General features: G+C 44.9%; 1 protein-coding gene across 2 annotated transcripts in view; it reads right to left on the bottom strand.

The window, feature by feature from the left end:
• Window positions 1-25,407, bottom strand: part of srcin1a (SRC kinase signaling inhibitor 1a) — a 107,886-nt gene that overhangs the window by 44,602 nt on the left and 37,877 nt on the right. For both annotated transcript variants that reach the window (XM_030089495.1, XM_030089496.1), the window contains exon 2: window positions 94-123. In XM_030089495.1, the coding sequence (XP_029945355.1) occupies window positions 94-123 (30 nt within the window). The remainder of the gene's footprint in view (window positions 1-93; window positions 124-25,407) is intronic.

The following is a 25,407-nucleotide window of genomic DNA, read 5'->3' as shown; positions in this document are numbered from 1 at the left end:
CACACACACACACATCGAAAAAAAAGTGACTGGAATAACAAATTAACGGAAAGGTGTGATGAACGTGCCGGAGCCATTTAACCGCTGAGTTACCTTGTTTAGGATAACAGGCCCCAGCGTTGGCTAAAAGAGAAACAAGCCAAGGGTTAATTTGTGTGTTTGTGCACGAGCGTGCGTCCAAACACACCACAACACTGCCACATGTCAGAAAAGAGCTATCCACACGCGATAGCGCTTTCTCTGAATCACGACCATTTAATGCATTATATATGCATTATAATGTATTCATAAAGGTTAACATGAGGAAATGACTCGCTATGAATACTAACAGGGAGGAAGAGCGGTCTGTGGATGGTTACCGTCATGCATTTTTACACAGAAAAGTTAAAAGTGACAGCACATTTAATCACACTGAATAAAAAAACCTTCACACTTTTAACAGGTAGACAATCAGTTCAGACATGGGGTAATAAAAACCGATACTGACTAAAGTAAAAGCATACAAGTAGCAAAGCTGAACAGGAGTGGATGAAGGGAACCATCTGTACATTAGAGGCTCATCAGCAGCATTAGGATGAGCAGAGCAAAGGAGGAGCGGAGGGAGGCTCCTCGGGGCACGAGCAACAAATGGACTGTTAATGAACTCTGAGGAGAGGAGGGAGCCGGCCAGACGGAGGCTGCGACGCTCTCCAGCGGACAAACCTGAACATAGAGGGGGGGGGTTCTGTCCGGGGCGGGAGGTCTGCCATTGTTCCGACGCAGCTGCAATCAAACCGCGCCGGCGTTGTAAAGCCGGTTTTTCCAGCCTGCTCGTTCTCGGCGAGGTGTCACTCTGGAGTGTGATCAACTGTTTCAACACTCTGCCCCTTACACGCCTCGCGTTATGAAGTGCCGATACTCCGAGCAGGGATGAGGCCAAATGGACTGACCTACCGGCTAATAGCATTAGCATCGAGTTCTCCGTCGCACATCAAGGCTGCTGGCCGTAATCACCCCCCCACCCCCACCATCACCACCACCGTCTTCGCCTCCCAGATCTCTGGTTTACACTTCATTAGGCTGGAGCTTATCGTGCATCAGCTAACAAGGAGCTGACTCAAGGGCCCCGTTACAATAGCTGGCAAAGCCAAGTCTACGTACCCCGGCTTATTATTGTGACTGAGCATCTATGATGACAGAGAAAAGCTGAGCAAGCACCGCAGCTTACGCACAAACACAAACAGTATCAAACAGTGCAACAACAAGCAATATGGCTTTTTCGCAGAGCTGTGCAATACTGGCAAAAAAAAAAAAACTTAAATCTCAGCTTTTCTCAGATTTATAGACCGTTTCTGTCTCCACCTCATCAATTCTTTTCCACTTTGACCGGTAAGTTTTCTGAAAGTTTTATAGGCGTTCAATTAAGACAACAAGCTATATTTCAGTTTAACCATTCTATAATTCATATAACTCCAGTCACTGGAGTTACTTCAATGCCAGCCAACACACACACACACACACACACACACACACACACACACACACACACACACACACACACACACACACACACACACACACACACACACACACACACACACACGGACAATTCAGAGCAACCAATTAACCTCAAATGAGACAAGCCAAACAGAGGAAGGGAAATGAGCTTTTCTAGGGAAAATGATACTGCGATGTGAGAACAGAAAGGCTTCACCCGAGGCCCCGTTTAGCTGACAACAACACACCGTTTCTGTGTTGTGATTTCAGAGAAGCTCCACTCTTACATGGCAATGTTTTGAAAACAATGTTGGGTAACAGAAACGGCAGAAGAGCTGAAAATGACAGTTTCAGTGTAGCCACATTGGGTGCTGTTGGTTGTTTCTGCCGCTGCCGTGTAAATGCAAAACGTTTCTGAAAATGAAAATGCAAAGATGATTAAATAAAACAAAGCTAATTTTCAAGCTGGTCATCAAAACTGTTTAAATCTGCAGTGCTGGATTGTGGGTTTAATGAGTGTGAGGCTTTCTGAGCGCAGCGTCAGGAATTTATTTTGTGCCAACGTGTCTTTATATTCATTTGGAAATAATATTCCAGAGCTTAGTGTACTCGATGTTGTAGAGATGGGAAAATTTGAAAAGGAAACATTAATTTAAACTTGTATGACACAGAAATATGTAGAAACGTATTAGTATTACTCAGCACTCCATGTATTTATTGTTGAAAACAAATTATGGTATTATTTTACAATGACAAAAATATGCCTTGAACAAAAGTTTTTCTTCTTTGTAACAAGGGTCATTTAGAAAATCTTGTTTGCTATAATGCAAAACCCAATTGCAGAATAAATGCTTTATATTTTCACATGTCAAACAGTTATATTCGCCTCAGTATATAAAGTCAAAACATTATGAAACACTGAATTCAGTTCATAAGTGCAGCTACAGTATAATATGAGCCAGTGAGTTTAAGGTCCAATCTACACTTTATATTTACTAAACTTTTTCTTAAAAATGGATTTTTTCATTATCGTTATACATGAAGTTGAACAGAGTAATGATCACAGTCGCCTGACAAAATTATTAAATAGTTTAGTTCAAAGGCACATTTTGTATCAGATCAGAAATGGGAATGCAAACTGAAAAACTTTGCAAACTGCAGTTTGCAGATCCACTTTGCAAAGCCGCACACGAAGCTCTCATCTTAAGCACAGCGGGAGGAAGAGTCGTGTGGGCAGGAGAGCAAGAATAGAAAATGGAAACAGGTTATTCATCTTTACTTTTGTCATTCCCAGCCAATACGTTTCCACACAAGCTGGCGCACAATAACCCCGACAGCCAAAACAATCTGCGGACGCCCACGCAGGAGGCAGCATCACTTAAATGTACGTGAAGGAGCCTTGATGGGGCGGGCTTCTGCTGAACACGTTATCGCAGGGAAACAATGGCTGTCAGCAGCTCTGGGGCTGCTGCGGGCCACGCTGCACCCACAAACGACGGTAAAAATAAATAAATAAAAAGCTCAGCGTGTCGGTCAACTAAATGAATGACATTGGCGGTGTGCCATCAGAACAGATCCGGTCTGTGAGGCCAGCCGACGAAGACTCGAGAGCACATCGGTAGAACTGTAGCAGTGCACGGGTCGGTACGGTATTTATTAGGATTCGTCGTCACTGAGCCACCTTCTCCCCAACTTTTCACTTTCTGAGTTTCCTGCTTCCACCGGGGTATTTTTATACATCGGGAATTTGAGTTTGAGACGTGCGGCTTGTGCCAACCCACCCACAAAGACTATCAATAGACACAATATTCTGTTTCACCACCGCCAAATCCCAGAGAGCAGACATCCAAAAGGAGAATATGCTTCTCTCTCGTTTTTTTTTTTTTTTTTCTCTTTAGGATCACCCGCTGAACTGGACTTCAAGCTCGGCGGGAGGAAACGCGAGGCATCATATGCACAAACATATGGCATGAATAATCAGGAGGAAAGTGATTTGGGCGGAAACAGGGGCTGGAGTTTGATTTTTAGGGATGTCAGACAAATGGGTCAGAGGGAGCGGAGGGCGTATAAAAGTGTCACAGGAAGATAAAACAGCCTCAGGCTGAAGGGAAAACACAACCCCGGATTTATTAATGGCCAAATCTAATGCTGCGTTCAGTGACCTCGCAGTCCGAGCCGGTTTTACTGGTGCTTTTAGGTCAATGTCTCGAAGCTGCACTCTGGGAGCGTCCAGGACCCCAACATCACTTTTCACTGCCGACTGCTCAACACATTAGGATAACTAGCTGTTGTATTGATGTTTCTATTGCAAGCTTTCTATCATTTCAATGATTTGTACATAAAGGCGCTGTTATAGGGTCGTATTGTAATCATTTATGTTTTAAGACTTTCAGTGAGTGCCGGTTTATTGGCTGTGTCGATATTGTTTCCTGATTATAACTCCGTTTTTCCAAGGATTTCACTTCATTCTAAATTAAGAATTAGGAAATCATTTTGAGCCTGCACTTCATGCTGTCGCAGATTGAGTCTAATAAGTATTTTTCCAAGGATTATAATATTTTTTTAAGTTCAAATTGAAGCCAATGGAATTACTAAGACTGTAATGATTGCAGTTAATACATAATATTAACTTCTTAAATGATTAAACTTGTTATTTCTGAAGGCATAAACAATTCATTAACCAACTAAAAGTCAATTGTCCAAATCATCTGCTTTATTTAACAACCACAAATAACTTCGATTACTTAAGTGGATTTGTTTAAGAGTGTTTGTGGGGATGAAAATCTGTGGCCCCATTAAATTTTCTGAAAGAAATGAACCGGCTCCAGAGCCCAGGACTCTTAATTAACGGAGCTGAATCTACATTTTTTTATCTGGTGGACAACAATGAGTACAACGGAGTACAGACGGAGACCTGAAGTGTTTTTGAAAAGTTCTACCTTGGGGAGCCATTTTTATAAAACTTGCATCTAGTGGCTCCAAGCACCACTGTTGTGTAAACAGATGGTCCAAAATGTGAAAAAAGTTTTCTATATTCACTTGAAAACACAGAATAAAACTTCTTTCTCTTTATTGAGATGTTAAACTTTTACAGCCCGGTAAAAATCCTTGATGAATCTAATTTCCCTATTTTTTCAGTGTCTAAGAAACATCGATAACTCCCTGCATGCGTTCTATTTACAAAGTTGTGCTCCGAATGCTGCCTGTCTCGTTCCTCTGAAGGTCATGACTTGCTGTGACTTGAATAGTCTCAGTGTGCGCTCTCCGTCAGAGCGGAGGCGCCAGTAAATAAATATACAGCAAAGCAAATAACATGACATGCATAAGAATTACTTTCAGATGAACCTTCTGTCCAAATCTTTATCAGACATTTAATCACAAACTTTCACTTTAAAGTTAGTTTTTATCAGAAAACCATTACACATCTACGTCGAAAAATGATGTAGTTTGTATGCCAGGCCACTAGTTGGTGCTGTTGGTTGTTTTTGTGATGAAACTACACACACGGGCGCTGAGCGAACAATGCGCTATAAATGTTAACAATGGCGAGAAAAGGGATATTTGCATGTGGATGCATTAGTGACGAGACTGAAGACTAAAACAAATTGCTTCCATTCATGTTTTATTTTACTAATTGGTTACTCTGCTGTTTCTATCCCATTCTGTGTTTATACTATCCAAAGTGATATTGTTAAATCAATAATTTAATGAGCTGTTCTAATTATCTCTCTGCCCACTTTGTCGAGAACAGTTCTCATGTAAAGAACACATTCTTGGGGACTCTTTGATCCCGTGCTGCAGAATCTCGTCATTAAAAAGGAAGCAGTTTTATTTTAAGTTCCTCTGATAGCGCCGTGTCCTCTCCAGAAGGTCTGTTGTTACGCAGATGGCTCCGGGAAGCACGGCGAGCTCTTTCCCTCTGATACACGGCCCAATTTACTGCTAGCGTGGCGAGGCTTCTTGTGGGACGCCGGCTGTGACGGCACGGGGCAGATAGACCGGCGGAATATTAAAGCGGGGAGGAACGGGGGGGATGAAGCGAAATTGGCGAAAGCCAGGTGAGAACCGCAGACCGCAAATCCGGATCGCTTTAGTGGAGCTTGGTCGAGGAGCGTGACTTCTCACGCTGCAGCGGGATCAGTTAAGACAAACGTGTAGGAGGAAAGAGGCTAAATATGAACTCCTGAAAAACCCAGATAAGGTCTGGAAAACTCAAGAAGAAGACATGTATAATGCAACAGCTGCAGGGAGAAAGGTTTTCTGGATATTTCACTATATTTTGCACCACAAGAATTGCCTTTATGTTCACTTGGTTTGGTGAAAATACAGATATTTTCATCACATATACTCTGCGCAACGACAAAGAAAAAAAACTTAAAAGTTTAACTTTAAAGATTATGGTGGCGCCATTCTCCCGCTCCGGCCCACTCACGGTGAAATTGGGCTGCACTAAAATGTGTTTGACACCCCTGTTTTCAAAATAAAGCCGTGTGATTTGTCATGCAGAAGCCACCAAGAGGTATTCAGGTATGGAGCTTGTGCTGACTGCTGGTTTTTCTACAACACGCATGTGACTCGCTTTCCCGACTGCCAGCAGTCACAGACCTTGAAATTTACAACAGCCGCTTCATTACAGCAGACATTTGAATTTCTCTGAATCGGCACACAAAGACGACTCTGTTGTTTCTTTTATTCTTATCTCACCTTTCCTTCCAGTCAGTGTTTGAGATACACTTGAAAAGATGAGGCTTGAATTTAAAGAGGGAAAAAGAAAAAAAAAAAAAGAAAACAGCCCAGCAGGAATGTGCACTTCACTTTTTTCTCTCCATTAAGGTAATCTCCGAAAGGCTCCAAGGCACTGCCGTGCCAAGAGAGGAGAGTTAAAAGGGGTGAAATTGACAGCTGGGCAGTGAGAGCGAGCCATCAGGAGAAGGTCAGCCTCCGAGTCTGTGCTGCTGGCTGTAATAACAGGCCAAGACAATCATCAAGTCTCCAGACAGCGCCGCTTAAAAATGAACCCAACAGCTGCAATCTGCTGCTCCTCACAGCGCCACGGGAACGCCCTCCTCCTCATTAAGACAATAAGGTGAGGCTCCACCCATCTTGTCACCTATTGCTCCCAACTCAAGTCACCTCTCCTACAAACAAAAAGCCGGCCCGAAACTTCACCTGTTAATACACAAACGCACACACACTCAGACAATTAGAGCATGCCACTGTGCCACCGAGGCGTCTCTGGGGCTGGAAACGACAAATGTGTGTGTGCTCGGCTGAGGGAAAAAATGCAGGAGATGATGCATAAGTGAGCCCAGAGAGAGGAACGGAGAAGCGAGAGAACGAGAGAGGAGGAGAGAAGCAGGCGGAGGTAAAGCGCCTCTTTGTTTCACTTGTCATCCCGGTAAAAGCCGGTTGTCTTCTTTTGGGATAGCAGCAGTCCACGAGCGGGAGAAAAGGCCTCTTAATTACAGCCTGTTGTTGCAGGGGGTCAGCCGGCAGAGCGTGTGAAGAAGAGCACGAGAACCACGCCTCATTATAGCGGCGCCGCTATGTTTAACTCCCCGATGCAGACGGGCCGACGGAATGGGGTTCAATCAGGGGAGGGAGAATAACATGTCTGGAAAGGAGTGGAGACACCTCAGTGCACCTGCAGAACATCAACAGTTCTCAAGAACTGAGAACCTGGAGCTCTGGAGACGAGACAAGAAAGCAAAATACAGTCAGTCTTACAGGGCCAAAGGTTTGCAAAGTTAAAAATTACATGATTAACTCGGGCTGGTCAAACTAGTTTGAAGAGTTCTTAACTGCTACAATATTTTGAAGTTTGTGCTAATTATAGTGGGAAAGTACGGTTTTAGATTAAACAATACAGATTCATGCTTTAGGATGAATCGGACCCGTCCTCAGTCTTCGTCATACTAAAATAAAACAGGAACACTACGCTCTCTGAATGGCAGAAGTGCCGGAGTCGTAGCGTCTCCTCAAGGCTGCTGCTTACGATGCAACCCCTGGGGCCGCGTGGTAACTGTGGACTGACGGCACTGCCAAACATCAGTCACAAAATATCAGAAACACACCCAGAAAGACCAGACGGCAGAAGATGGTGAGACTTTAAAATGAGGCTATACCTGCCCGGCTGTAACAGAACACCGTGTCCTCACAACTCTTACCATGTAACAAGCTTCATTTCCCTACAAGCAGTCAACTTTGTTTCTATTTGCGGTGGTATTAAAAATAGGAACACACCCATACCATATTTTTAAAGTAGGAGCACTAACCTTTAGCTACATGCTGGCGTTGTCAGAATTTTTCACCTCTTCTCAACAGTTTGACAGAACATAATTTACAGTCTGTCTTTCTTTTTGTCATTCTTATTAGTTTGAAAGAAGAAAACTTTAACTGGTCTGCAATCCGACATGCTATATATGACCATCTTATAGTATTGTTATTGTTAATTTGATCCTCTATTGATCCTGGCTGGAGAACCCTCTTCCTCCATGTGCAGCTACGGCGTGGAAAATGGAATAAAACGTGGTGCTCCAAACTGGTCGAACCTTCCCTAACATGTCTCCAAGATGAACCTGCAGAGTTAGTGTGTAAGTGGAAAAACAAGGAAACCCTGAGTGAAATGAAGCAGCGCTGCAGAAACAACAACAGCAGGAAAGGTAAGTGTGCAGACCACTTCAGATTTAATATTTATCTCCATCCTATTTCACCCGCTTCTATTGCAAAACCCAAAGTGGACTTGATGACTCGTAACAAGCCTCTAAAGTATTCATACACACAGACACACACACACAATAAATATCAGTATTTAGCCACAAAGAACAGCAGCAAGCTGCAAATACTTCTTCACAGCCGAAGACGCGTGCTTTCAAGCTAATCTCGGCGGACTCAGCGGAGCAGCACCATGTAGCAGCGCGCCGAGCCGTTGAGCCAAGTGATGGAAACGGCAACAAAATAAAGCATAAAAGACAGATTTTGCGCTTGGGGAACAGCGTCACCTGCAGTTCCGACAGAATGCGGTTTTTTTTCCCCCCCTTTTTTTTTTTTAAAAGTCTATATTAGCTTAGTTCTGACAACCGCAACACGCATTAAATAGTTCTCTCTCAAGGATTTAAAACAAGCACAGTGTTTTCCACATCAAATGACACTGAGAACAGCTCTGAGAGCAGCTCAGCGGTTCCTTTGTTGGAATACAAACGTTTTAATTCAACCTGCTCTTGCTCATTAGACAGCATAACGAGTGCAGCTGAGCAAATAACTCAATAAGGCTGCAGAGAAGGAGGAAAGGGATGCAGGAAGCAGACCAGGGCTGGAAAAGCCAGACGTTCCCAAGGGGCTGAACTTGACGGCGCATCATGTAAACAGGCCGACAGGCTGAAGCAGGTGAACACTTTTCCCATCAGCCTGTCAGCAGGAGCTTCATCAGCACAAAGGCATCTTCAAACAATTCAATAAAATAGAAAGGAGAACTCTTCAAAACCAGATGGTGAAAGAGTTCAATTCTAGATTTTATTCAGATATTTGGAGACGAAATTGTATTCCTCCCTTTAGAAGAGGGGTTTCAAACATGAGGCTCGTGGGCTAAAATCGGCTCCACTGTGGCTGTGTGTATGTTTGACACCCCGGATTTAAAAGGATGCACTATTACCTAAAGGAGAGACACACAGTGGAAACACTGGAGTTGCTGGAACTGCAGTGACTTAACAAACAGGTAGGGGGAGCCACAGCTGGTGAAAATATATTCAGTACAATATGTAAGTGGGCAGAGATGCACTGGCAGAGGTCAGGGGTTATTAAAAAAAATCTCTGAGAGGTCTGCCAGTGACTCCAGAATGCATTGCTTTGGTCTAAAAGGCCATTACGTGCCCCTAAAAACACACCCACACACACATTTTCAAGATGCATGCACTGAGTGCTGTGACACACCCACCAGCTAAAAATATGAGTGATGGGGTGAAATCTGGTGGGGAAGCTTAACCAGCGCAAGAAAATTCAGCGGATATGAAAGGAAGATTTAAGAAGCCGTCTCTATCTGAGCTGATACACACGACATCTGCATATTCATGAGAGGAGCAGGGCTATTATCAAGGAGGGGGCAAGAGAAAGGGAGATATGAGGCTTTTTCGAGCAATTTTCCCTCTATGTGTCCCTCTGCTGCTGCCCTAATGTTCATGCTTAGAAGATGCTGAGTGGGAAAAGTAATTAAGAGATGCGCTTGTTTTCTCGCAACAATGAATCACATAACTGATTAATCTGGCCGAGAATTACGACTCAACTCCGCTGCTTCACAAGGCTTGAAAGCTGCTTTTAGTTCACCATTTTATGCCACACAAATTCTTTATGATTCCAGCCTGTAATGGTCCCAAATTTCCTATTCCTGCTTCAGCCCGGGAACTTAATGAGGCGACGTCTGGGTGGCGCTTCTGTCAGCTGGCAGATCCTCTGCCCGCAGGGGTTCAGAACATATACACTAACTCGGCTTTAAAGGAGCGCTGCAGCCACACAACACATCAAAGTCTGCTCAGAGGTCACGGGGAGTGCGAAAAACAAAGGTCGCAGAGGTCGGACGACCACACGCTCCAGGGCTGAGGAGTTAGGACGCTGTGCGCTCAGATAGACCTCTGCCGTCTCCTCGCCCCCACTGCAGGCTCACATTACGACCACAAGCAGCAAAACACACACACACACACACACACACACACACACACACACACACACACACACACACACACACACACACACACACACACACACACACACACACACACACCCTCTTCATTGGAGTGGAGGTTCAGACACATGTTATTCCACTCAGGCAAGAATAGAAATATCGATTTGGCTTCTTTCTACTCAAACAAGTTTCACTGAAGTAAACGTCTTAAATGTTTTCAAAGAAAAAAAAGCGGCACTTAAGAGACGATTTTTATCTGTCTTTGAGCCGAGCACTTCAAATACTTCTCCATAAAATCATATGTAGCTGCTCTGAATCTTCTCCTTGATCTCATTCACTGTGGCCCAGCAGGCTAATTCTACCTGCCACAGACATCCAGTTCAATACGAACTTTTCCTCTGACATCAAGCCTCTGCTCATTTGATTATGTCTTCCTTAAACGTAAATTACACATGAAACACACTGAAGGACACACAAAGAAATGGTCTGTCACAATGTGTTGTGGTTCAGTTCACTCCGGAAATCAGTCTCAGAGTTGAAAAAGCAAAGATTTCACTGACATAAAATGCAATATATTGCTAAAAGCAATCGAACCTGGCTGTTTGTCAGTATGAGTCCTCGTGTTCATCTTTATCAAGTATTGTTGCTGTGTGCACATGTGTGATTTCATTCAAAACGTTGCCGTATAAACACAAAACTTTTCTGAAATAAAAAATGCAAAAACGACACAAAATGTGAACCGGGCCTAAATAACTTTTAGATGTTGGTGTGTTTAGTGTCTCTATGTGAGCCTTGATGGGACATCATGTTCAATGCGGTCCATGCTATTTTAAAGCAGTAGGTATATGTGAAAGTTACAGCCATAATAAATTTCAGATGGATGGTTGGAAATACACACATACTTCAAATGTCCATTTAAGAAGAGTTGGGAAATATTTATCCCTCCCAGCTCTGCTCCTGACACTCCAAATCACTTACTGGCCAATTTCAGTGTTGTTTCCGACCATTAAGACTCCTGCAGTACAGCGGTGCAGTGCTGGAGTCACAGGGGGGCTCTCTTAAGTAGAAGTCGATACAGATTGCTTGTGATCTTTAGGGGCCACCCATGAGCTCAATCAGCACTGATCAATACTAACATCCTTCCTTTTAAAATTATGCAAACCACTGCAAGTCTCCATCACAGTGTTGACATTAAAATTAGTGTTTTTCTCATTTAGCATCTAAGAAAATGGAACGATAAGATTATTATGATTAGTAGGAATAAAGGGTGAAGTTCTTGCCGGCGCGCTGACTTTAGGTTTGTTACATGTACGTGTTCTGGTTCAAGATCCGTCCTGTTTATCTCCTCCAGCGGCCAACAGGCTGACAGCATCGGTCTGATTGGAAAACATACTTCAGCAGGTACGTCAACACTCTCGGCTGTAAAAGCAGAGGTGTCAAAGTGAATGCAAGGGAGTGCGAGCAGGGATGGCGTTTTAAAGATGTAGCAGGAACCGACTTTCAGGAAAATACTCCTGTGGATAAAACCAGCAGGTTCACAACGAGCGGACTGACGGAATAAAAGAGGCCGAACATTAAAGAAACAAGAATCACCATGTTTGAGCAGTAAATCTTCTCTGCTGGATGAAAAGAAGACTGAATGCATTACCAGAGCATCGAGACAGCTGAGATGACGCATAGACAAATAACGCTAACGATGCTGTGTTACCAGACCTGAGATCCTCCTATTGATAACTAATAATACCATCAGATCGGCGAGGCACAACAGGGATGGAAGTGATTGTTAACTCATAAGGAGATGACTCATTTTTACCAATTATTTCTAAATATTTCCACTGGCAAAATGAGCAATGCGCTCACTAGATCTGATTCTGGCTGCCGGGTTCTTGTTCCCACACTACAAACACACTGAGCGTTGGTTGGTGATGCTGGTGACTGTGTGTGTTAACAGTTGCTTTTTTTGCCCCTATCTTAAACAGAGCAGGTATAAAAGATGGATGGATGGATGGAATAATAAAAAAAATTCAACTGTTGAAGAGACAAACACCTCACACCAGTAAATATACCCGGTAATTGCAAACAGCAAGTTTTATCCTTGTTGTTCTTCTGTCTAATTAAACAGTTAAGCACCAAAAAAAAAAAAAAAAAAAGAATCCCCTAACAAGATTATTATTATTCTGGTATCATTTGAGTGTAGTGAAAGCCGAAACCCAATTTGTGCTGCTAAGATTGCGAGCCTAAGGTTTCCTAATGATCGTGTAATGATGTGTAATTTCCACTAAATCTTGTCATCGCTGCTGGTTAAATAAGCTGCTCCTGCTGCTGCTGCTGCTGCTGCTGCTGCTGCAGCTCTGGTAAGGTTACTTCTTTTTCTAAGGCGGGATTACCGACTTGGCTCTGACATGCATAGCTGGGTCGCTCCCTCTCCCGGCAGACCCGCTGCCGAGCCTCTCGTAGCGTCAGCGCCCCGCGACCGCGTCGCTCCAGACACGGCGAGCGAGCGGGCCGGCCTAACGAGCCGCCTCCCCACAGGAACACATCTGTTGTCGGATTAGTCAGGCCGTGGCCACTGGTTATCAATCACCGTGCTGAATTACATTACAGGCTGAATTGCATTCATCACTTATGTTTGCTGATTAAATGATTTGCCAGGAGCAGATGCAGGCAGGAGCGGTGGAAAGGTGCCCAAAGACAGGGGCCCTTTATTACTGGCATGATGCATTCCGCTGCTCGAATCAATGTGAGCGCAGTAAAAGTGAAGAGATTAGTTTAGAGTTCATATGTTACTGTGAAAAAGCACTGCTGGCACCGTATTTTACCGCAGTTCACCTCACAGAAATGTCATTTGCAAAGCCATTGTGCCTGATCCGATATTAAATTTAAGCTTTTTTGGCGCTAAAAGTGGATTTTTAAGACAACATAACGGACGGCTGACTGCACCTGGTGGAACATTCAGGTCCATTAATTCCTACTTTACTTTGTAAATGTTGGAGCGACCCCAGTGGATGTGTCTGCGGCGATGATACGGGTCCGGATACGCACACTGTGCGCATTCAGGGATGACCCACTCAGTGTGTAGGAGCAGACTCACACTGCGGTGCTGACCTCGGTTGTTCTTGCATCCACCGACGACGTGAAGGCGCGTCGATAACAGCTGGCCAGACACATCGATGCTGCGCTAAAAGCTACAAACTGGCCTTCAGGCCGACGAGCAGGAGTGCACCGGTCATCAAAACCGGGCCATTCGGGAAAATCCAAGAAAAACTACCATCAATTTCTTTAAAAACGAAAAGCACTTGAAACCAAAGATGTACTCAACTGCGTTGGTAACAGCAGGCTTTCAAATATATACGAAAACATCTACATTTCAGGCACATTTCTCAGAAGAAGAGCAAATTAGAAACTATTACATATTAATGCTTTGTAGCGATTTAGATTTAACGATTTAATTTGCTCTGTTGAAACTTAATCACTTCAAACCGCAGATCATAAAGTAGATTAAAAGGTGTAAATTAGTCAAGTCTGAGAACAGTAATTTAGGCATTTGTAAGTCAGATTACTCCCACCCCTGTTTGAGGCCATGTGGTCCATGAAAGGACTGTAGATCTCTGTCGGACTTCATGACTTTTCCCCCTTCACTTATATTACTCCTACACTCATATTCTTATGCTGTTTGTCAGCTTGGTCATTACCAGTAATACTAATTATAATCAAAATTTGATAACAGTTTGCATCAGAAAATAAATTTCAGTACAAACTGATCCCTCTTAAATTTTTATCTCACGCAGCTTCAGGTTTTTACACGTTTCCAAGTTTTTGTTGTGTTTTAAGTGGCCGTTTTTTCAGTTCTTGGAACCACTGACAATGACACCCAAGGTGGAACTTTCTGAAAACCTTCTGACTCCGTCTCCATGAAAATGGGAGAAAACCCGCAACTTTTCAGAACGCTGCAACGTTAATAGTTCTTCTTCACATGCGCAAATAGACGGACAATAACAACAATGTTTGATTCCAGAGTGTCATGACTCCCAGTCCATATTCTCCCAGGACATGGGAGTTTTATAGCTGAGAGTCACCTGTAGCAACAATCCAACAAAAATATTCAAGTACAGATAAATGAAAAATGCACTCAATTACAGTAGCAAACTGAAAATTGCCAATTATTTGTAAACTTTTAAGTATACCAGTAAATAAATTGACTGATTGGAAGAAATATTTCCCCAAGTTTATGGCTGCCAAACAGAACTCTGCAACACCAGCTGGGTTATTACAAGTTAGACCAAAAATGAAACAAGAGATTATTGCAACGAGGCTGAACAGCGAGAGAAAATATTAATTTCTGCCATCCCTTCAGGAAAGACCGTCTCCTCCACTGTGATTTTTCTCAGACTGAAGCCGTGCTCACACAATTAGTCTATATCCGTCTCCTACCTGGAGGGGTGGACATACACAATTACAGAAGTGCTGATTTTCTTCAAATCACGAGAGCAGCGAGAGAAAATTGTCTCTTGGACGGGAATTAGCCTGACAGTTTAATTGGAATGCTGCTGCCAGAACTTTTTTTTTTTTTAATTAGAAGTGCTGGAGACAAAAAAAAAAAAAAAAAATCCTCCCTAAAAAACCCAAAGACTAAATAAAAAGGATCGATCAAAACACCCCGTCATTAGCTGAGAGGAGGACGACAGCTGCTGTCACTGCGGAGCGGTTGCCTCGGCAACAAGTCAGCTGTTCCACAAAGCACACACACACACACACACACACACACACACGGACACACGCGGTGCGTGATGCATACACTCGTGTTTGTCCAACAGGCGTGCAGCTAAAGGTTGCACAAGCATTACGGCGGGAGACTCCGGCGGTGACAGATGTGGTACAAGCGGGGCAGCGGAGATTACAAGTTGTGGTGACAGGATGGCACACGGATCCGTGTTATGATGCAGATCACCGTGTATCGCAGAACAAACTGCTCGCTGTCAAGTGGCATCAGGCGGGAGACAAATGGAGAGCGGAAGGATCGGGGAGAAGGTGGCGTCTCTTCCTTCACGCTGCTTTACAGAAAATGGCTTTTCACAGATCTAAAACTCCCTTCTTTCATCTTCAAATCATTTTTTTTTTCTTTGTTTTACCCTAAAAGCCCGGTCAGATCAAAAAAATGTACATGTTGAAACAGTGTCACCAATACAAAGATGCCATGTGTGTTTGAAGACAGGTACAGACCGTGGCTCTGATCACAGAGAGACACACACATCTATGATTTCACTGCTTTCAGCAGGGTGGTGCTCAGTCATTGCCGTTGTGATCCTCGCACTAAGAGGGGGGAGATGAACGGCGCACAGCAGTCCCTAGTGGGGCGTTAGAGTAATTGCCTGTTTCACCGGTCCCCGGAGGACATCACAGAGTGGGCTGCGGAGGAGCTCCGCTAAACCTTGAAAAGCAGCAGCTCCACCTTGTGCTTCACGCCCTCATCGTCCTTTGCTCTGCGGCGGTGAAATCTCATCATCTGACGGACTGAATGTGACACATACAATTATTTCTACTGTAAAACTTTCAAATCATAATTTTTCGCCACTTACCCTACACTGTAAACAGCCCCTCTTTCAGTTTCACAACAAATCCCTCCCTGCCTGCACATGAAAAAAAAACAACGCCGACGTACATTTTATCAAACAGACGATAATGTTCTGCAGCATCACAGGCGGCTACACCTGTTAAATCGAGTGCTTTTGAGGCGTTCCGTAATAATCCTTAAGAGCAGCGGAGTTGCATCATTCATTTCCTTCAGTAAAAGCGTTTTGATGCTCAACCTGATTTCAAGTGAAGCATTTTGAGTGTTTTGCTCTCCAAGAGTCCACAGAGCAGCAGAGTGGTTTGTTTAGAGGGCATCTGAAAGACGCTTCCAGCAACAAAAAAAACATAAAAATGTCTATTTCTGTGTCTTTGGACTTATATTATTCTTCAGGTTGTTACGATGACCTGCTGTATTTTCTGCATTTTCCCCCCCTTGTTTGCTACTGGTGCACTTTAGAATTGCTAAACCTTCTGGATTGAAGTGGTCTTTATTACCAAGGCTGTGTTTAAAGCCTCGTACGAAATTTCCAGCCTTTCATCGTGAAGCTACTCCAGATGGTCTGGATACAAATGACTCTTATATAAACAAAATATGACGAGCTGCTACAAAAAGACACAAAACTGTGGCTCCAGAAAAACTCTCATACCACACGACTTTCTTTTCAAATTATTTGTATGTTGAATTAATCATTTTCTCTGCTAATTGTTTAGGTTTTGTGACGATATCCACATTGTCCTCACGTGGACGCCTCCTCCCAGCATCACAGTTCCTCTTCTTTTCTGACACCGCTCTGTACAATAGCGGTTTGAGATTTGCACATCCACGTCATTTGTCTTCTCTCGCTCCTCCGTGGTTCGCCGAACAGCCGTCCCATACATCACGCCACCGCAGGCACTAACGGCCACGCCAGTAACGTACGCCACATCAACTGTGTCTCATTTTCTCTTCGTTGATCACACCTGCATTGATCTCCGAGTGTGTTCATCAAAAGTTACACCTCTTTAAAGCAGCCATTCTTCCCTTCCTGTCGGCGAGGGGGCGGGGCCGCCGTGCAGCTCTGTTGTTAATGTACTGTAGGTTAAGAATCGAAGAGCAACCGTTTGGCACGGGAGAGGAGGAGGAGATGACGAGTCAGACGTTAACAAGCTGTCACTGCCAACACAACACGGCGCCCACTGCAGCCACGAAAACAACAAAGGCAACCCCGAGACGGGCCCGGTGTTACAAACAAGCAAACTGACACACAACTCTGTCTCTCGACCCACCAGGAAAAAGTACGTAGCTCAGGCCAGGCACGGCCCACTCCCAGGAAAAACAGTAGAATAAAACAAAAACAAAAACAAGCAAATATGTGTGTTTTCTTGGTTTTTGCAGGAAAAAGCAGTTTTACCAGAAGAAAGTTTGACACAGTAAAGATTTGTGTCCTCCTCCAGAATAACCTCCGTGTCTCAGCTCGCTCCGAAAAGGCTTACCGCAGCAGGACGAGGATTAGCCAACATTTCCGCCACTGCTTCATAACAGTTTGACTGCAGCTGTCAAAATCGATGAGGGAACTTCACACATACTCAGTTTGCTTTTTTTGACTATGCACAAATCAGAAATGCACTTTAACTTTCCTTCCCGTGTCGACTGTATCGCACAAAACCCATCATTTAGTTTCTGATGTCATAATTATTGAATCACGTACGATTTAAGAGCTCCGAATTTTCAGAAATCTCTCCACAGGAGCCTCATTTGGGTATTTATACATATGGAACTTTATGATATAATGGTTAGCCGCAGGGGTTTGATGCTGAAGAGTAACTCAAGACCGCCATGTAGCATTTACTGAAGTTAAAATGACATTTATGACGAGCCCTCTGGGCAATCTGACAGACTCATTCCGCTCCATCTTCTGGCCTCACGCTGTCTATCACGCCCATGGGAGCAGCGCCACTCGGGCCACAAACAAGAGGCAGTCACACCTCTGAAGCTCCGGCAGGACTCTGAGCTCTTTAAATGAGAGCAGAGGAGGATTTCACATAAATAGAGACGTCAAGAAAAGTCTCTATTTTAGTCATTGTCCCCCCCCCTTTCATCTTGCCACCTGCTGGCTGAATGAAGTTCAAGTCTGACAATTGTTAAATGTTCTGCCCCAGAGGCCCCGAGCACTTGGCAGAGCAGCCCGTGGCTAATCCAGGAAGCAGCGGCACTGACTCACAACGAGCTGAGAGACAGAGGGAGAGATGGAGACTGACAGAGAGGCGGCGGCGGCTACAGGAAGGCGGCGAGAGAAACTTAATGTAGAGGTCGATCAAACCCGGCGAGAACCACCTGAAAATGGGAATATGGAGGCTGGCAGCGAGAGGTCGGCGGAGAGACGCTAAATTGACGGGTTGAGGCGAGGCTGTGAGAAGCAGGTGAGAAGTGGTGGGAGAGCAGGGAGAAGTGGGGCAGGGCGAGGCGCGGAAACGGGGGAACGTACGGCAAAGGAGACGGATGGAAATTTAAGGAGGGGAAGTTGGCGACGAGGCCGAGGGCGGGATGAGCGATGGAGGGAGAGGGAGCAGGGAGGGATGTGCAAGGTGTCCTCCCAATCCATTTGTCACCCAGAGACTCATTAGTGTTTGTGAGCGGGAGTCGGGTTATAAATAGGCTCAGGAGCGAGTGTTTGACAGGAGGGAGTCGAAGCTTTGACGGCGAGACATTAATCTGAGCAGAGAACTCCCAGGAGACGGGCGGAGAGACAAACAGACGGCTCCCCCCAAAAACAAACAGTGTTTTATAAGTCGGCAACTCCGATCAAACGCCTCTTCCACTCCGATCTGTTTCACTCGGTCCATTCCCAACTCGGTAAACATCCCGTCTCATTTAAATTCAGCACCAAATCCTTTCGGCGATCAGCTGAAGGTACGTTTTGTTTGTTTTTAATTTGAATCTTAAAACAAGACGATAAAAGAAAAGTGAGTATGGGGAAAGAAATAAGAAAGCTAACTCGCGAGCACAACAAACTTCCAAAACAATGAGACTGAACGGCAACCTCTTGAGAATGTTCGGACCCCGTCTCCATGGAAACGACTAAAAACAACGCTCTGTTTATACTTTGGCAACTGATTCATAATGTTCGATGTCTTCTTGATTGCCATGAAAACAATACGGACACAATTTCACTCCATCCATCAGAAAACATCAGTGTATTTACCGCAGTCACACGGCTCTCAGCGCTGGCCGAAAGAAACTGTCATCTTCCAATTCTCACTGAAGGATGATGGACTGCGGATAAACGCAAAAGCAAAGAGTGGCCGTTCCACCTAATCCAACATTTTGAAGCCATGTTGACGACACTTTGGGGCATTTATGCCATTGCTGTCATGTTCGCGTCAGTCTTGTGAACGTGTGTGTCGGTGAGTGAGCGTTTAAAGACGTCTGGGTCTGAGATCATAAAAGAGGGGGTTCGCTGGTCAATAATCTTAACACAATCTCATGTTTTGGACGGTGAAAAAACCTCCATCTCAATACGTCTTTTATCCGGTGTTCTCTACGACATCTCTGCATCTTTCCTGACTACGCTTCCTCTATTTTCTCCAGCTTCTGCCTGCACAGCTCTTCATGCCTCAATAGATGCTTTTGAGATATTTCCAGCTGCTGCTTAAAAGCTTGTCAGTCACTCACGGCGTGTTCTCCACGTTCTTTGTCTTCTCTGACGCTCACTCGGCTCTTGTACGAATCCCCCCCCCGCTACAGTCATGGGAGAAAGAAGAACCCAACACTGCTTTTAATTAGAGAGAGAGGAGGAAAGAAAAAAAAAAAAGCTAACCGCTCTCATCTCCAGCTGACATGTGGCTGTACTCAGTTTCTGACCTGCTGTCTCTCTCGCCCTCTGGCCAGTCGGAGCAGATGTGTACAAATGCTCTGTTTGGTCCATCTGTAGATGGCGCCTCAAGCTACAGCACTGCCCTCCTGTCACCCTTCTCCCAGCATGTCTTACCGCGCACACACACACACACACACACACACACTCACTCACACACTCACACAGAACCTATTTCAAGCCCCACAAATCCAGTCTTCTCGATACTCGGCTCAAATCCTGGAAAAACTGGAGTGTGACCCCCCGCCACCCTGAGCACCTCTGGCCCTGATCCACCATGGATCATATGGACATAAATCTGTGGCAGAGCTCTGAGAATGAATGAAGGCGGCTCAGAGCCGCGGCTCAATCACGACCTGAAGCCATCAGCAATTCACCGGCGCCGCTCTCCTTTCACTGCAGAAGTCACCTCGAGGAACAGGAATCTCACACACACTGCAAGGCACAGCTGCAGAAAGACACGAACCTGTCACCACTCGCCATTATTATCAGCAACGATTAGTTCGACATTGAAATGCTTCCCTGTAAAAGCAGCGCTGCCTGCTTTGTACTTCCTGCCTTCAACTCATTTTTGTTTAAATGTATCAGGCAGCTGCTTGAAAATCACGAACCTCGAAACACATACAACTGTCTGCATGCTTAACACTAAACTCTCTGGTGAATATATTACGAAAAACACATTTGTCCTTATTTCCCAAAGGAGCTGGCTGAGACCAGGGTGTGATGTGTGAAGAAAATAGAGACAAAGAAACAAATGGAGGTGTGTTTTTTCTTTCCCAGCTTGCCTTATGCCTTGTCACGTAAAAAAAAAAAAAAAAAGTAGTTTAAAACTAATTCTTAATCTATTGAAACACTTTTTTTTAACTGATCACAAATTTAAAAAGTACATGCCAAATGTTATCTTCAATTAACCAATCAATAATGGTTTAAATACTGCAGCCATACATGCTTTCACACGTGTTTCTTTTCACAAATTCAGATCAAGGAAAGAAAGGAGCAGCAAATAAAATGACACCATTAGCTTGAGTCAATTTCAGGTTCACATTAAGAGCAACAAAGATAAACATTTACTTACAGGGACTGACAGATCACTGGCTCATTAGAGACTCTTAAGTTTCTTTCATCTTGAATCATCAGCGCTAAATAGACCCATGGTGGAAAACTGTGATCTGCTGATTAAAAGCAACAAATGCAGCATTTTATGTTTTTTGTTCAAAGAAAATGACACTGACTGAGAAATAAATGCAACAGGTACGTATAGCATTGCAATAATTACACTTTACAACATCAGATTAGTTTGCAGGACTGCCTCCCTGAACTTTGCTTGAAAGTTATTTATCAAAAATTCCTGATTTAAATGTTTGCACCAAACCAATAATCTGTATTTTTGGAATTCCCTGCTAAAATAAAGCAGCTCTGCCTTTGAAGTGTGTGACACACTCGTGATCTAGATTTGATTGTTTGTCTTCCCGTGTGGCCGTTATGTTGAAAGTTTATGGCCAGACCTCTTGATTAGATGAGATTCAAAGCCTTCCTGGATAGAAGTGAGCAGTGAAACAGCATGCTAAATGCCCATCCATCAACTGGAGTGTCTGGATAATAGCGTCATTGTTATTGAGCATTTAACCTGCTGAAATGTCCTTGAGAGAAATTGTAAGTCTTTAAAGTTGCTCTGTAACCAAAACTGACTTCAGGTTTTTTCTGTAGAAGAATTTCAATCGCTTCCCTGATAGAAATCAGTGGTGATTTTAAATCGCTACAAATAATCTCAACTGTTATGGTGGGAAAACACCCCCGAGAAGAGGTAACGCCTGAGGTCAAGTGTTCATGTCGCATAACCGTGACTGCAAAGGAAAAAAAAAATGTGTATCAAAAAGAAAGATCACTTTGAGGATGAGACGGGGCTCTCGGAAATATCGCCACAGCCCTTCATCATCTCCCCCTCTCCGGTCTCTCGGTCTCTTCACAACCAATTTCACCCTCACATCTCCGCTCTGCTCTCCTCGGCGGTCACAAACTGCTCCGGATTCAAGAGCAGCTTGAGCCACACGTGGACATAAACCGGGTCAAACCGGGGGAAACCGTGTGATGCAAACAGGAGTCCTCTGGAGGCCGAGGATTAATGGTGAGTTATTTACTATAAATGATGATCAATGTAAAGAAAAACGCGGTAAAACACTGACATTCTCCGGTGGTGACACGATTTTTCAAACAATGTGGCCCTTCAGTTAAAATGTTTTTGACATACTTGACAAGTAAATAACTGAACTGTAGCTGGTTTGAATTCCTGAACCAGCTTGAATTTTATAAGGGAAAGTGAAAATCGCCACTTGTCAGGGACACTAATCGCCACTACTTTGGCCTCTGGGACAGTCACTGCCCAGCGGCAGCTCTTCAAATCTCGCAACAATACTGTGAACACGTGATGGTTATTACCAGATTGTGCCGTTATCAGACTTCATATCACTGCTCCACCCTGCTGCCCCAGATACCCGCCCACAGGGACAGACAAGTAAAGTCAGGCATAAACCGATGCACAGCAGCACTCGGAGTGATTCACCATCATTCTATACAACACTTGTGTCTCCATCTGGACTGCACTGGCATTCATCAATAACATGTCAATTCATGGAAATTGGGTCAAGCTGTGCGGAGAAGACTGACTCAGACTGAGGTCACAACACCACAGTCACGGCTGCTGTAAATGTACCTCAAAAAGAATGACCGCTGCAGCACAAAAGGAGGAAAATACAGGAAAAACAGTCAAACGAAAAAACTTTTCCATGGTGTTGCAGACATCTGTCTGCTCCGCAGACATTGTAGTAAAATTCGAGCGTGCAGAAAAACGCTGCCCACTTCTGAACTCCCACTGCCTATTATATGGCTGTCTCCGATTCTTTACACTCATTCTGCTGAGATGACAGAGTGTAGGTGTTTTTGGAGGAGGTGGAAGAGGTGCGTCACTTATACCCACAGAGTTTGTCTTGTAGTACTCTGAAGCCGATGCTTCCCTGAGAGTGTACACCTCCAATTATGTGTTTGGTTGTTGGGGAGCCGATCTGGCTTCATGAACCCTGCATCGATCCCATATGCACCCTCACACACACATTAACTCTGCTCGGCGATGAGATCGAAACAAGGGCATGATGAATAAATAATGCTTTAAACTCTAGAAGTTCACCTGACTAATTAAAAAAAAAAAGACTCTTCCCAAGAAGACAAGAGATCGAGAAAAGGTCAAGTCGAGAATCAAGGATTACTGCGTCAAACTCTCTCACTCACACACACACACACACCGACATACACTTGAATTCTATATACACAAGAGCAAAATGCATATTCACACATAAATAAATATGTGTTGTAATTTGTTATTTAGTTTGCTGTGAACGTGTTGGCCTCTCTTGTCTGAGACGCTGTGGGCTAATGAGAACTCCAACACACACACTCACACACAGAGACGCCCATTACTGTCAAGCCCCTGCACTGGAGTGTGAAGGCGGCACGTTAGCCTCTCACCACAGTCCTCTTCAGGGCAAAATTATCCTGACGGAATATCTGGGAAGGAAATCTCGGTGGCTTTGTCAGTGCCCTTGTCGCTCGGCGAGCTTCGTGGTCGCCCCACAACACACTCGCAAACACTGTCACGGAGGTTATTAGGGCGGTGTAATTATGAAGAATAACCAGTGTCGCTGGCCCAGCTGGCCCCTCTTACGTCCTCCGACCAGCCTCCCCAGATCGCACTGTCACGCCAAATATGAGCAGACAGTGGAAGGACGGGGAAATGAAAATGAGGCATAGTTTGGAGAGGGAGTGCCAGCACTGTCTCCGAGGGCTTTAATTTTGGCACACTGACTTGGGGAAAGAAGTTTAAAAAAAAAAAAAAAAAAGATGTGTGTGAGATATATAAGGGATAGCAGGGGTCCTCACAGAGGCAGGAAATACAAATCAGCCTCAACATCAACAACAACAAAAAAAAAAAAAACTTCTTGCAAAAATGCAAATGTGAATCAGCAGCAGAAGACGCAACAATCAGAATCAAATGAACTCAAAGTGACTGCCTACAAATGACTTAAAATCTCCCAAAGGGCATACGGGAAGCTGTGGCAGAGTTTGTGAAGAGGCTTGTCACGAATGAGGCAGCAGCAACAGCTTGAGTCCTGGAGGAGCCACCGAGCGCCACAGCCTTTGAACATACAGGAGGCGAGGCAGAGGCAGACAGCAGCGCTACGTGACTCTCATGACAACAGCTACAGTCGCACGGATACACAGGCGCACGGCGCCACACATCCAGAGGGTCCCTCAATGCTGCAAGTGATCAAGATTAAATGCTACAAGCATCCAAGCAAATCCGCCACGGTTAACAAAAAGAGGGGATGCGTTCAGAACAATGTGAGGAGTGAGGAGAAGACAGAGTAAAGACGAAACGGGACCGGGGACACAAAAAAAAAAAAAAAAACACAGGAGGGGAGTAAAGGGACCACTCCAATCGCCCACCTGAGGGTTTCCCAGCCTTCTCCATCCACGCTTCTGTCAGCCCTTCCTTCTATCACTCTCTCTCTGTTCTCTTCTAAGTCATGCTCGTCCCTCCACCCATCTCCTCATTCATCCCTCCGCCGGAGCCGCCTCAACGGGAAGCCGGCTCAGGCGGAATATTGTGTAAAACAAAAATCAAAGAGAGGAAAGGCAGGCATGGACAAAAGGATTGAGAAAGAGGTGGGTGAGGAGAGGAGGAGTATGGGAAGGAACACAAGGAGTGAGAGAGGCAGAGAGAGAGTGAGAGAGAGAGAGAGAGAGAGAGCAAGAGAGAGAGAGAAGTAATGCTGCCAGTTCTGAACATTGTCTCTTTTCTTTCTGTCTGATTGTGTGTCCCTGGCTGTCCGTCTTCCTCTCTCTCTCTCCCTCCCTCTCTGTCTCCATCTTCCTCATTATGTCCATTTCAGTGGCTCATCTCGGGCGAGCGGTGGGGAAACGTGGCCCTCGCTGGCCCCGAAACACCTTGCAGACGGGCCACCTCCTGCTGGCCACTGACTGCGGACCTGCGTACGCTGGTTGTGCGCCCCGGGGCGGCGGGGATTGAGCGGGAGTCGGTGCACTCCGCGCTGGGCTGTCCTGTCAGCCAGCCAGAGCACCGCATTACTGCCGCTCCACCGCCGCGTCCCACTTCATCCCTCTCTCCTCTCACCTCCGCTCCCCGCCTGCCTGCCACCCCCCCCACCCTGACCTCGCCTCATCTTCCACTCCTCCTCCCCTGTTCCACCTCCATCTGCCTCTCCTTTTCCCATCCCGCCTTCATCCTCCTCTTGGCTCCGCATAACCCGAGACACCGCCTTTATATTTGATTTCATCCATCTCCAGAACATACACCGGCGGAGCTAAATCCACACAGCCTGCAGAAGCCGTACAGCTCATCAATCTCAGCTTTTGATCTGTTCTAATAAAAAAGAGCGCTATCAAAGTGGTGTATATACACACACACACACACACACACGGCCCGCAGGGAGCTTCCTCACTCGGATAAAGACAGCCAATCACATGCGGGGGAAGTAAGGGGAATGCCGGGGTAATTAATAGCAGTAAGCCTCGGCTTAGATCTGTGTAAAAACTCCAGAAATGCTCAAAATTAACCAATAACCGTGGTCAAAATCAGCTCGCTGTCTGCCTCGTCGAGATCGCACTGATGTTTAATTAACATGTTAGATTCAGGTCAGATCTGCACCTGAGTGGCCTTCGGAGGAAGTACGAAAAGGTCAAGCCAGCCCCCGAGGTGGAGACTCCTGCAGAAAGCATAACGTGGAGCGAATCTGATCGGAGAGAGAAAACCTGAGTGTGACT

This window comes from Salarias fasciatus, chromosome 4 (genome assembly GCF_902148845.1).
Source record: "Salarias fasciatus chromosome 4, fSalaFa1.1, whole genome shotgun sequence".
NCBI lineage: Eukaryota > Metazoa > Chordata > Actinopteri > Blenniiformes > Blenniidae > Salarias > Salarias fasciatus.
This window is presented reverse-complemented; position numbering and strand designations above follow the sequence as displayed.